At 46.3% G+C, this 13,067-nt stretch overlaps 1 protein-coding gene across 9 annotated transcripts in view; it reads left to right on the top strand.

Moving 5' to 3' along the window:
* The first annotated feature begins 6,397 nt into the window (after positions 1-6,397).
* LOC142849626 (laminin subunit alpha-1-like) overlaps positions 6,398-13,067 on the top strand; it is an 82,606-nt gene continuing 75,936 nt past the window's right edge. For 4 of the 9 annotated variants that reach the window (XR_012910602.1, XR_012910607.1, XR_012910600.1 and 1 more), the window contains exons 1-4: positions 6,783-7,390; positions 9,590-9,727; positions 10,459-10,652; positions 12,495-12,705. Coding sequence is in view for 1 of the 9 variants with exons in the window: in XM_075972037.1 (XP_075828152.1) it covers positions 9,630-9,727; positions 12,495-12,705 (309 nt within the window). In the remaining 8 variants the exon portion in view is untranslated. Of the gene's footprint in view, positions 6,757-6,782; positions 7,391-9,589; positions 9,728-10,458; positions 10,653-12,494; positions 12,706-13,067 lie in introns of those variants that run through there. The other 5 variants (XR_012910605.1, XR_012910606.1, XR_012910603.1 and 2 more) reach the window with 4 other exon arrangements.

Below are 13,067 nucleotides of genomic sequence, written 5' to 3'. Positions count from 1 at the left end.
CCCCGTTACAAGCACTGACAATGCTAATATAAATGTAATAAATGGGCTAGGCCAGTGTGCTATTTAATATACTCTGGTGTCTGTGAGAATGCTGTCAGACATTTTATCTGCCAACTGTATGAGGATCCCGAGGAAGGGGTCCCTTCATTTTATAGGTATTGGCCAGGCCTCCCCTAGTTCTCTGCTTACTTTTCTTCTAACTGTAGTAATGAGCACCCTTCTCAGAGGACTCAAGTGTACTAATGCATTTTTATAGAGCTGCAGCTAGACTAACTCTCAATTCTTTCACCTTTATTTACTTGCCTGTGCATGTGCATTTATGTGCAAGTGTGTGTACAGGTGGCCACGGTGTGCACGTGGAGGTGAAAGGAGAACTTGTGGAAAGTCCATTCTCTCCCCACTCGGGTCATCAGGCTTGGTGCCAAGTGCTTTTATCCACTGAGTCATCTTGCTGATCTGCAATTAAACTATCTCTTAAAAAAAGAAAGGCTAGAGGGCTTTAAAGGATTCTTGGGGGAAAGAAATCTAGAGAGGGAAAGCCCATGGATAGTTTAAGTGCAGTGGTCAAGAAGTAGGGCCGACTGACTGTCCTTCTTTATAAGCTCGTTATTGTGTCAGAGTAACAGTGGTGCTCCTATAAGATTGGAAAATCCGATGGTATTTTCTAACAGCCAGGAAATGTACTAAATGTACTCGAGTTCAAAGCTGGGTGTGATGGTAGATACACATAATTCCAGCACTTAGGAAGTGGAAAGGTTGACCAGCCTCAGTTACAGCCTGGGCTACATGAGACTCTGACTCAAAATAAATAAATTAATTAATAAATATTAAAAAAAGGAAAATAAATATGGAATTCGTAACCATCCTCACCCTAAATATATTTAGGAGCAGTGTCTAGTTATTTATTTATTATTAGTGATAGGGACTAGAAATCCTTGATCTAGTCAAAACCTCTCCAAACACTTTTGACTTCTTAGCTTAAATGAGACTAAAAGTGAAGAATTTTGAGAAAGCAGTCTTCTTAACTAGGTATCAGTCCCTAAAATCGCTGTGTTCAAGCTCCTGTGGAAGATGATTAGACAAGAAAATGTAAAGCTTCCTGCAGCTTCTCCAATCTAAACTGCTCTCCAGGAATATGTCATAGGGAAGGCAGTCACTCATTAATTGCATGTATTTATTGTTGCAATTGTCATAGCCTGAAAGTGCTTAAGCACAGGTAGTTTTCAGTGATGGTACCTGCTTTCTTCTTTACATTTCTTCAAGGTTTTCATCAGTCGTGCGTGCTCCATCTCTCTCCTTTCCATCATGATTTTCATCTGCCTAACGCCAATCAAAGCCTTCTTCAACTCTGCTCCTGTATCTGTCTCCCCCGCCTCTAGAAGACCTAGAAGACATGTTTGAGGTTTCTTTTAACTTTATTAGGAAACAGTAACCTCACCAGTTTTTTTGTGCCCCATAAATAGGAGCTGGATTGCTCTTGTACAGCCTTTTGATCTAAAGGTCTTCATGCTGAATTAGCTGTCTGTTGTCTTGGTGACCTGCCTTCTGATTGTCACGTGGGAGCTCCTGAACAAACCTGAGCTTATTTGATCTCAGTCTAGTCATTTTCCACAAGCCCTGTTTTCCTTTATCCACTTTTCTCTATCACTGGCTACTCAGGGATGTTTGTAGTTGTTTATAGTTTATAAGAAACATTCAGAAGAGGACTTCAGTGAACAATTTTCCTTTTTCAGTTTAAATTACCTTCCAAGAAGCCATCAGACTAAGAATGTATGTCATATATACATACATAGTAACTTTTAAGTGTGGCAACTCAAGAGATTATAGAAAAAAGTTCCGAGTTCGTAGTCTAAATGTGATTTTATGTCACATGAAGCCAAATCTGAATTATTTTCTAAAAGAAGAGAAAAGAACTTGTTATGGGGATGGAAAGAGGGCACAGCTCTTTTGTCTTAGCTCCATTCTAGACATGACTAGATAGGGTACTGTTAACACACCCAGAGGCATGGATGATTAGAGAAGCAATAGAAAGAAGCTGCTACTCAGTCTGGAGTGTCACGTTAAGACCACAGGTGGTAAGACAGGACCACTAACCAGAAAGAGCAAGGAGCAGGCACTGCTGCCAGCCCTGTGGAGCCACCACGATGCCCCAGACAGCCTACATCTGACTTCTCACTCCTGAGGAAACATCCTGAAACTTGTTGTTTGTTTCTTTTGTGAAGTTAGGAATATAACTCAACCCTGGCTATACACTACATTTAAGGACAGTCTGGAAAATGACTAAGGAACAAAGTAAAACAAAATAAAAAAGGAGGTTATGAATACGAGTGTATATACATGTGTGCACACACAAACCATCTATCCTAACCACGTGAGTAAAAGCACACGGAAGCATTCACACTCCAGTAGCAAAGAGGATTCTTTGTTATAAATACCTATTGTCTTTACAAACCAAAAAGCAAAAGCAAGCTCCTGGTAGAAACGGCTGTCAGATCATTTTGAGAAGGTAAATAAGCTAACTAAGCATTTTTAGGATAACGCAGAGAAACTCCTGCGACAATACTACACTGACTCTCAAAATCTTTTTTTTGACAATATGTGCCATATAAAACTCAATATTTGAAAAACTTAAAAATTTAACCTAGATGAATGATATATGCAGCCTCAAAGGGAAAAATAAACTATTAAAAGCACTGAGGAAAGTTTTCATTTCCACTAATGGAGAATAATTCATACTTCTTCCATCAACTGTATCAACTCATATACAAAACTACCTTTGATCTTTTACCTATATTTATACTTTATGCTGTATAAATATATGCACTTCATTCACAAGTGGACACACCCAGGAAAGGAGAACGAAGACAATCAACTCTCTCAGAGGTGAGGAGTCTCCCAGTGTATTTCCAGAAGACAGTTGGAGCTACATCTTCTGAGCCTACTTAATACTAAGGCCTGGGAAGTGCAAACTTACAGAATGGAGTTAAAAGGATGTTGGGAGGGAGGGTGACTTCTCCCGGCGGGGACTGGCTGGATCCCTCAGGCTGCAGGTCTCCTCCGCCGCGGACGACTCCCTCTCGCGCCAAGCCAGTGTCCGCGGGTCCACTGCGCGCCCCGTCCACCCGGAGCCGGAGGAGCTGGAGGCCGCAGGAAGCGCCGCCCGAGCCCGACGGCGGGCGAGCTCACTCCGGGCGGGCGCCCCATCCTCCCCCGCTGCGCCCTGCTCTCAAGGCAGAAGGGCCATGGCGCCGGCCGCCTCTGCTCGATCAAGTCCTAACAAAGATGCATTGGTTGTCATTGTAAACATTAAAATAGTACCAGCGCTTTATTTATATATTTGAAAATCAAGTATATGAGACTTTTAAGGCGTTTTTATTTGAATTGACTTTTTTTTTCTTTTCTTGGTAGATAAAGTGTTAATAAATCCATACTTGGTCTAGGAGTTCCAGAGTACTCAAAAACCCAAATTCCCAGACAGGAAAAATGGCAGAGAAGCATGAGCAGTGTCATGGAAGACAAGTACTGTTTTGGCGTCACTCTAACTGGCTCGCATAACTTGATGTTGAAATGTATGTAGGCAGTAAGTGAGCAGTGTGGTCACAAGCCGACAGCCGCACAGTGATAGGCCCTCTTCATAGATGGATCACTTTTGTTTGGACATAATGTGAGTTTCCTCAACGTTTATACTGTCTTAATTTCTTTTTTATGATTAGAGAACGACAATGGGTTGATGACTTTCCTTTGCATCAAAATGCCGGTGAAGGAGATTCAGAATTACTAAGCCATCTTCTCAGTAAGGGATTGCAGTCAACCAACTAGATAATGACCCCTGGATTCGGATTCTCAGGTGTTTTTTATGCTGTTATTTGGTTTGGTTGTTCCCCATGGTGCTAGCAACTGAACCCTGGGGTTCTTGATGCATATACTTCCAAGTGAGCTATACCTTCTGACCTGCTTTTGAACTAAAGATCATGTCTTCTGATGTCTAACTTTTGTACTTTTTTTTCCAGGTCTCTGCCTCCCACCCCCTTTGGTTTTTCAAGACAAGGTTTCTCAGTGTAACATTGGAGCCCATCCTGGAAATTTCTCTGTAAACCAGGCTGGCCTTGAACTAGAGAGGTCTTCCTGCCTCTGCCTCCTGAGTGCTGGGATTAAAGGCATGTGCCACCACCACCGGGCTAACTTTTGTACTTTTTAATGGAATAATTATGCCATCTTTTTCTCTTGTTTTGAGAATATGCTTCTCTTAGTTGATCAGAAATGGAAATAGTTAAATTGAACCAAAGTAATACATGAAACATTTCAAGCATTCCAGACACTTAGGTCAGTATCTTAATACATTCTTTGTCCTCTAGATTTCCTTCAGGTATTCTGTAAATTTTGAAATTTTAAGCATTTCAGATGGATTATTTTTATGTACTTTTTTTATAGATATGGGAAAATTGAGGCCATTTGCATATTACTAGAGAAAGAAAAGTGCAATCCAAACCTTTTAAATGGGCAGCTCAGCTCACTTCTTCACTTTGCTGCTGGAGGGGGACATGCAGAAATAGTGCAGATCCTCCTAACCCACCCAGACATTGACAGAGTAAGTTATTTTCTGTTTTCATATTTTAATTTTCAGCAACTAACAAGTAGTGATACAACATTTAATTGTATACTTAACATGTCAACTAACACCAACAAATTTTACTATATAGATAGAGTATAATGTATATGCTAACTGTGCTTTAATCATAAGTTTTGAATTGCTGTTATGATAAAACACACTTCACCTAAAAGGTATTCTTTTAACAACTTAGATGCAAAGTTCATAGCATTCAGTACATTTGTATTGTTATATATAGTCATTGCATACACACATCTCCAGAAACTATGTAAGATTCATTTTCATCTTATTACCCCCCCCCCGAACATCTTAAAGAAAGAAAATGATTTACCCATCTTCTACAATGTGTGCTAACAATCATTTGGTAAAAGGAAAGTAAAACTGTGGAAACTGTTATTAAATCTATGACTTAAATTTTAAAAACCATAATCCTACTAATTAGTGCTTCGAGTTTTTTTTTAGCTTTTCCAATTTTTGTTTTAGTATGTATTAAGTATGGTTAATATTTACTTAATCCTTAACCAGAGTATTTTTTATAACACTTTAGTTGAATAAATTCCTTTAGAACAGCATGTATTTGTAATATCTTTTGGTCTGTTGCTTCCTCCATCCTAGCACATAACAGACCAACAAGGCAGATCCCTGTTAAATATTTGTGAAGAAAACAAACTAAGTAACTGGAAAGAAGCTACAAGACTGTTGAAAGATGTTAACAAACCAGGAAGAATTGTCTGAACGGCTGGAGGCAAATGTGTAAACTGATCATTTGCTGTTGCTTGTTTCACTCTACTCTCTTGGGTGCTGGCCACCCAGCTTCCAAATAAACACACAAGTGATCTTTCTTATCAATGCCCGGCCTTAGCTTAGCTTCTTTCTAGCCAGCTCTTCTTAAATCATCATCTTTTGCCTCTGGCTTTTACCTTTCTCTATTTCTGTATAACTTTTCTTTCACTCTTACTCCATGGTTTGCTGTGTAGCTGGGTTACTGGCCCCTGATGTCTTCCTCTCCTTGGTCTCTTGTGCTCCTTCTTTCCCCTCCAGTCTGCCAGACCCTCCTATCCTTTCTCCTGCCTCGCTGTTGGCCATTCAGCTCTTTCTTAGGCCATCAAGTTTTTTAGACAGGCCAAGAATCACAACTTCACAGAGTTAAACAAATGCAACGTAACTGAACGCAATACACCATTGCATCCAATTATGTATGATTGTATTTACTATGTTTAATATAAGTAGCTCTGCTCATTTATGTGTATTTTCCTCCAGCAACATTTGTTTGTAAACAGCAGAATTATACACCATTCATTAAAATCTTCAGCAAGTTGGTGTATGAGGAACTCATTTTCCTCTCCACAAAAGTGAAGTAGGTGCTTTCCTAGTTTTGTGTATGTGTGTGCATGCATACATATATTGTGTGGTTGGTTGTGCTCATGTGGAGGCCAGAGGGTAATGTTAGGAATCTTTCTTCACCACTTCTCCACTTGTTTTTTGAGACAGGGTCTCTCTCTAAAACTAAAGCCAACCATTTTGTCTAGCTTCCAGGACCCTCCTCTCTGACCTCTTCTATCCCACCAACTCTGGGGTTAGAGACACAAGCAGCCATTCCCGGGTACGGGCCGGGGCTGGAGGCGGGGTCCCTACTGGGCGTCAGGCTGCCCTGGGGGGCGGCTTGTAGCCCCCGAAGCCGGCAGGGTGGGCCGGCGAGCTTGCACTGCTGGCCGCTGGAATTAGCCTCGCCCCGCCCCGCCCCACCCCGCCCGCCATCCCGGGGCCTCCAAGTCCCTGCGCCGCCCCCTTCGCCTCCGCCTTGGAGACCGCGGATAAATCAGGGAGGCGAGCGCACGGGCGCCGGCAGCAGACTAGCCGAGCTCCTTTTCCACGGTCGCCCTTGAGGGTAGCGCAGGCGAGGCAGCCTAGGCACGGAGCGGCCACCACGCGCTAGAGAGTCCGCCCGCCCTCCCGTGTCCTGCCCGCCTCTCCCCGTGCGCCCACTCGCAGAGATCGGCGCCCTGGCTGGGTCCCCCGGCCGCAGCACGCAACTCCGCCGCCGCCTCCAGGCCGGATCGCGAAGACTGCAGGCCTTGACTCTGACCCATTTTCCAGTCTTGCCTGATCGGCCCCTTGAGCCAGGAGCCCTTCCCTTTGGCCGTCAGGTAAGTCGGCAGCGGGTCCGGGCAGGGGCTGGAGGCCGGAGTCCCGACTCGGCGCCAGGCTGTCGTGGGGGCCGGAGTGCGCGGCACTTTGCCGCCGAGGCCGGCAGGGTGGGCGGGCGAGCCTTGCACTGCTGGCCGCTGGAATGAACTCAGAACCGGAATGCTTGCCGTCCCCGCAGTCCCGGGGAAAGCAGCCCGAGCCCGGCTCTGGCCACACCCATCCCCGCAGCCTCCGCGCCCTCACACCGCCCCCGCCCTGGGAGACCGCGGATAAATCGGGGAGGCGAGCGGCGGGGGTGGAGGGGGAGGGAAGCAGAGCGCACGGGCGCTGGTAGCAGGCTGGCTCCGTTTCCATGGTCGCCCTTGATGGTGGCGCAGGCGAGGCAGCGTAGGCATGGAGCGGCCACCACGCGCTAGAGAGGCCGCCCGCCCGTGCCCTCCTCTTGCCGCGCGCCCACCCGCAGAGGTCGGCGCCCTGTTTGGGTCCCCCCTGGCTGCCGCTTGCAGCTCCGCCGCCGCCTCCAGGCCGGGTCCCGAAGACCGCTGACGTCTGCCTGCTGGCCTTGACTCTGACACTTTTCCAGTCTTGCCTGATCGGCCCCTCGAGCCAGGAGCCCTTCCCTTTGGCCGTCAGGTAAGTCGGCAGCGGGTCCGGGCGGGGGCTGTAGCCCGGGGTCCCTACTGGACACCAGGCTGCCCTGGGGGGCGGGGAGCGCGGCTGGTAGCCACCGAGGCCGGCAGGGTGGCGGGCGAGTCTTGTGCTGCTGGCCGCTGGAATGAGCTCGGAACCCGTGTGCGAGCCTCGGTCCGTGGAGCCCACCTCAGCAGGGTCTCCGAGCATGCTCCACACTAAGAAAACTTTGCAGGCATACTCAGCTCCCACCAAGCCAGGCCAGATGAAAAGTTGTATTTCCGTTAGGTATTCCACAGAGTTAATTTCAGGCTGACCCGGGTAGCTCGCGCTTCTGTACTTGGCCCCTGTACTTTGCTGTCCAAATTCATTTAGAGCCCAAATTGCTAGGAGAGCCTGACAGCCTCCCTGGTTTCCAGCCAGTCCACTCCCGGCAGCTTAACGTGCTGTCCACCCCAGAGCTCACAGGTACCAGGGCCACCAAAGCCAACCTATCCAACCCTTTATTTGAAACTTCTAAGCTGACAGACAGGACGTTACTGTTCTTAGAATGAATAGAACCCATATTCTTTCTATTCTTTGAAGGAGGAACTATTTCCATAGTCTCCTGCAATTTTCTCTTATTTTCAATATTTCTAAAATAACTTAAAAAAAGCCGTTGCTGTTCTGGAAACAGAGTGTTGAACGGTAGCTATAGTCACGGGGCAGAAGAAAAGGTAATGCAACCATTCTCTGCTCTCTCAGGCTGCAAGAAGCAGTCAGAGTCAATGGCACATATAAATATATACATATTTTTAAAAAGCGCTGAATAGCTTATCTGGCATCCTGGGAAAGCATTTGTTTTGGTTCTTGAAGGTACTTTAAACCTTCTCACAGTACGTACTCTTAAGTGGGTGAGTCAGGTAAATGCATTTTACATAACAAAAAGCCCAAGGTAGCCTTCCCAGCTTTTCTGTTGCAGGAATCACTTGCTGTCCTTTGTTGGCAGAAAGCTGGATCCTGGAGTTTTGGGCAGGGGGGAGGGGATACACTAGAAGTGCACCTTATTTAAGATTTGGCCTAGAACAGTGTCACCTTAGGTGTCAGGGCAAGCATCTAGAGAAGTTTATTCCGGCCCCGAGAAAGGGGGTGTCTAATATTTTTGTCATTGATTTACAGTAATGTTCTCTTTAGGTAATCTTCCATAAAAATGATTGCACATCATTTTTGTTAGGAAGCAAAAGGGTGAATGCCATCTGTAGAGCTTTGTTTAATTGGCAGAATGTTCCAGCTGTTTAATTGTAAGCTTGAAAAGTCTAAGAATTTCCAAGATGCTACAAAACCATCCAGTCTTATTAAGAAATCACTGTTTTTCTTATTTATATTTTTAATACATTTGAAGCTTGGCCTATTACATAAGAACTTGGGTGACGATCGTGCATTTTGTGTCAAATAAGTTGCAGCTCTTAGGAAGTCATATTCTTAACGTGCTCGGATTACACCTTTTTAGTGTTGTTTTAAGTTGATTTGCCAATATTGCTATCATTTAGGGAGGGTGCTTCTTCATATTAAGGAAAAGAAAATGCAAAAAAAAAAACCCCACTCATTGCATCTCATAGTAAAATATTGGTGTAAAAATTCTTGTTAGAAGAACATCTGCAATAAATGCTTTCCCCAATTTAAGTAACTTCAGATATGTGCTAAAGATTTGGAAGTGTGAATGGGTCTTCCAGTTCCCGCATGTCGTTCTCCTTGACGTGGCCTTCTTAGGCATGGCTAGTGTCATCTTTAACTTTGGAGGACTCTGCACACTGCGTTTCCTCCGTAGCAGCTGTGCACGAGCACTCCACTTTCATTAATTCTCAGTGCTGTTCTGCTCGCTGTTTTGATGGGAGACATGGGTTTTGTGATGAGCAGGACACTTGTTTTATTGATAGGAGCGTTTCCAGACAGTGTCTCACTCTGTTGCCTAGGCTAGCTTGAAACTTACTCTGTAGCCTAGACTATTCACAGGAGTCCTTCTGCCTCACTTTACCCCCAGCTGGATTGTATGTCTAAGTCCCCACGCTCAGCTCTTACTGTGGATTTCATCTGCATTTCTTTCTGATAGTGGTGTTGCCCTTCTCATGAGCTCCTTAGCCACCTGTCTTTTGCTGAAGAGCATTTACCTTTGCCCATCGTTTAGCCAGTGTCTGCTTTCTTGTTCCTTTTGCCTCCCTTTAGGACTGTGCTCCTGGGTACCACAGAGGGAAGCTCCCAGAAAATGATGGCTGGGGACCCTGCCCTCTGCTGGCTCCTTGTGTGCCCTGCAGTTGCAACAACCACGGTGATGTCTGTGACCTGGAAACTGGGCAGTGTCTGGTATGTTTGCTTGTGTGGGAACTGACCTCAGTGATCAGCGTGACCTGAAAGACAGCCAGGAACCAGGCAGACCCTCCACCAGGTCCTTGCCACTGGCTGCCGCCATCACAGTCTCAAAGACATTGAAACCTCCTCCTCCTGTCACTGGGAAACTGGCAGGGTTTGTTTCTGTGTCTCCCTCAGCAATGGATGCCTCCCTCACTCTAGTCCTCAGTAGCTGGTCCTTGTTTCTTTGCTACTCTCTGGGGTGTCTCGTTGCCATACTAGTCAGCCACACAGGCAGGCAGTGATAGCACACACCTTTAATCCCAGCAGCCACACTAGTTAGCCATACAGGCCAGGCAGTGGTGGTGCACACCTTTAATCCCAGCAGCCATACTAGTTAGCCATAGAGGCTGGGGGAGGGTGGTGCTAGCCTTTAATCCCAGCACTAGAGAGGAATATAAGATGAGAGGAGACAGGTCTCAGCTCAGTCTCTGGCTGAGGATTCGTGGGAGCAGGATCACCCATTTCAGTCCGGGGTCGAGATAAGAGCCCCGGGATGGCTGCTTTACTTTTCTGATCTCCAGGTTGAGCCCCAGTATCTGTCTCCGGGTTTTTATCATTCGTGCTACAGTGTGTGCTCTGCATTTCATGTGTAAAAGGGATGACGGCCTCTGGGCAGAGCTGGTGTGTGTGTTCCTGGTTGGCGCAGACTGCCCTGTCTATACCTGTTGTCCCCGCTTCGGTAGGTGCTCTACAGGCTATCATGGCAACCCTCGTGCAGCAGGTGGCAGCTGCCAGAAGTGTGACTGTAACCCCCAGGGCTCTGTCCACAGTGACTGTGACCACATATCTGGGCAATGTGTTTGCAAGCCAGGAGCCACGGGACTCTGCTGTGAGGAATGCCGGCCAAGACTCATCTGGACGGAGAGCGACTGTGTGTGTAGGTGACTCTCCTGTGTGTATCTTATGTTAGGTCTTCCTTGCTGACCTGGCTGTGACACCCACGGGCTCAGTGGGATACCACAAATCTCACTGTACTTTACACTTTATTGCAACTCCTTGATGTACGTTGCTGCTGAATCTACTGAATTAAACCTTTAGTTGTGCACAGATAAGACAACACAACTTGGATTGTGTAGGGTCGTGCGCCATGGTCCAGGCTGACTCCAGACATCACAGTTCTGCTTCACTTTCCTGTTTGCTGACTGGATTACAGAAACATGTACTACACCCAGCTAATAATTTTTATGTCATAATTGAGCTGTATCAATACTTCCTTTTACTGAAACCACAGATCAATCAGTGTGGAAGAGGTGTTGTCGTCTATATTGCCCAAATTTCTGGTCTCTGGTTTTCTCCAGTTCTAACGGATGTCTGTCGAGTGCAGGGGAAAGTCATTTGAGTGTCTTCTTTGCGGGTGATGGGAGAGGGTTAGAGGGGATGAGTATCAGGGAATTGGGAAAGGTTTTTCCTTTCATTCTGTGACTGTTATAAGCAAGCACTCCCCCCGGGTGTGTTCTCCGCTGCTCTCTGAGGCGTGGCACACACTGAGACCCCGGGGATGGACTTTAGAGGGGATACTGAGACAGCTTGTAGCCAGGCCCAATTCTAGATGAGCCGTGGCACTGTAAAGGTTCAAGTGGTGAGACCTCGGCTACTTTGAGGCTCGCCTCCTCCTTTCCCTGTGACTTTTGCTGAGTTTCCATTACTATTGGAGAATTGCAGCTCTCCTGTGCCTGGAGTGAGAGTGAGGTTCATGGAGCCCCACTGTGTGTTCTGTAGTTTCTGAGATAATCCCTCCTCCGATGTCATAGGTTGTTGCAGGAATGACTTGTTATCATATTACTAATTATAGTTATTATAAAATTCATGCTCCATGCTGCAGTCTGGGTAATCAGCTTTGGCGCACATGCCAGTCATTCAGTCAGTACCAGTTACTGCCATCTTCAGGCACCAACTGCAGCTCCCAGGATTCTCAGCATTTATGGCTGAGAGTCTTTAAGGCTGTGCGTTCAGACGAGGAAAAGGAAGCCTGCAGGGAAGGGTGGGAAGGAGTGCGTGAGAGGTCATCTAGCCCTGTCGATGCTGAGGCATGCATTGGCAGCCCGTGTATGGCGGTTCTGTTGAACTTGTCCATGTTGATGAGGATGACTGACCAGGTCTCTTCCTTAAGAGGGCACCAGATCTCATTACAGATGATTGAGTCACCATGTGGTTGCTGGGAATTGAACTCAGGACCTTTGGATGGTGGCTCAGATGGCTCAGCAGTTAAGAGAACTGTCTGCTCTTCCAGAGGTCCTGAGTTCGATTTCCAGCTTCCACATGGTAGCTCACGAGCATCTATAGTGGGATCTGATGCCCTCTTCTGGCATGCGGGCATCCATGCAAGTATAGTAAGGGCCAGACCTTAATGTCCTCTGAACTCTGCATATTTGACATGGCACTTATACGTCCCTTCCCTCATCACACACACATGCACACAAAACATATAAAGAAAGAAAAAAAATTACTTCTAGTCTTCAGCAATCAGGATCCATGCTAAGCTTGGTCTTTAGACTTTTAATCATAACAATGAGGGAGGCTGAGGCAGGAGAATTTTTTTGAGTTAAAGACAAGCCTAAGTAGTATAGCCAAGACCTGTCTAAATAATAAATAAATAAAAAACGAAACAAGAAGTAAGTCACTCTATATTCCTAGAAGGAACTATGATCATTTGAAAGTCTCCTATTAGGGTTTCAAGACCCAAGTTTTACTTCCTAAGTGGACCATTTCTGTTTATCAGGGCTGCTAAAGAGTTACTGTCACGAATTCAGAAGAGGTTCCAGAAGCCCCAGGAAAAGCTGAAGGCATTGAAGGAGGCAGCCAGTGGCCTCCTTTCAAACCACAGCGAAGAACTGCAGGCAGCAGAGGAGCTCCTGAGGGAAGCTGAGACCAAGACCCAGGAGAGCAACGGCCTGCTGCTCCTCCTCAAGGCCAGCCTGAGAGAGTTCGGCGTGAGTCATGCGTCCCTTGTTTTGACTATCTCTTCCCCCACCCTCTTGTCTCTCCCACCTTCTGTTTGAACTTGTGCGCCCCAGGTTTCCCACCCTTTCTGTGCTCATATATGTCCCTTCTGCCCCTCTTCCTTAAGGTGCCCTGCCCTGTGCAATGCCTCCTCTCTAGTTTTCTGCTTTCTAGAGGTCTTCCACGTTAAACACGTGGAACTGAGGAGTGGAGGGAAGCTAGGACACGCACGGGAGAGAATATGCAGCGTTTTGTCTTTTTGTCCCTGGGTTATTACCTCAGTACAAAATTTCAAGTTTCATTGGCTTTCATACCAATCTCATGATGTCAGTTTTGTGTCTAGCTGAATAGA

Source organism: Microtus pennsylvanicus, chromosome 5, assembly GCF_037038515.1.
Source record: "Microtus pennsylvanicus isolate mMicPen1 chromosome 5, mMicPen1.hap1, whole genome shotgun sequence".
Taxonomy (NCBI): domain Eukaryota; kingdom Metazoa; phylum Chordata; class Mammalia; order Rodentia; family Cricetidae; genus Microtus; species Microtus pennsylvanicus.
This window is presented reverse-complemented; position numbering and strand designations above follow the sequence as displayed.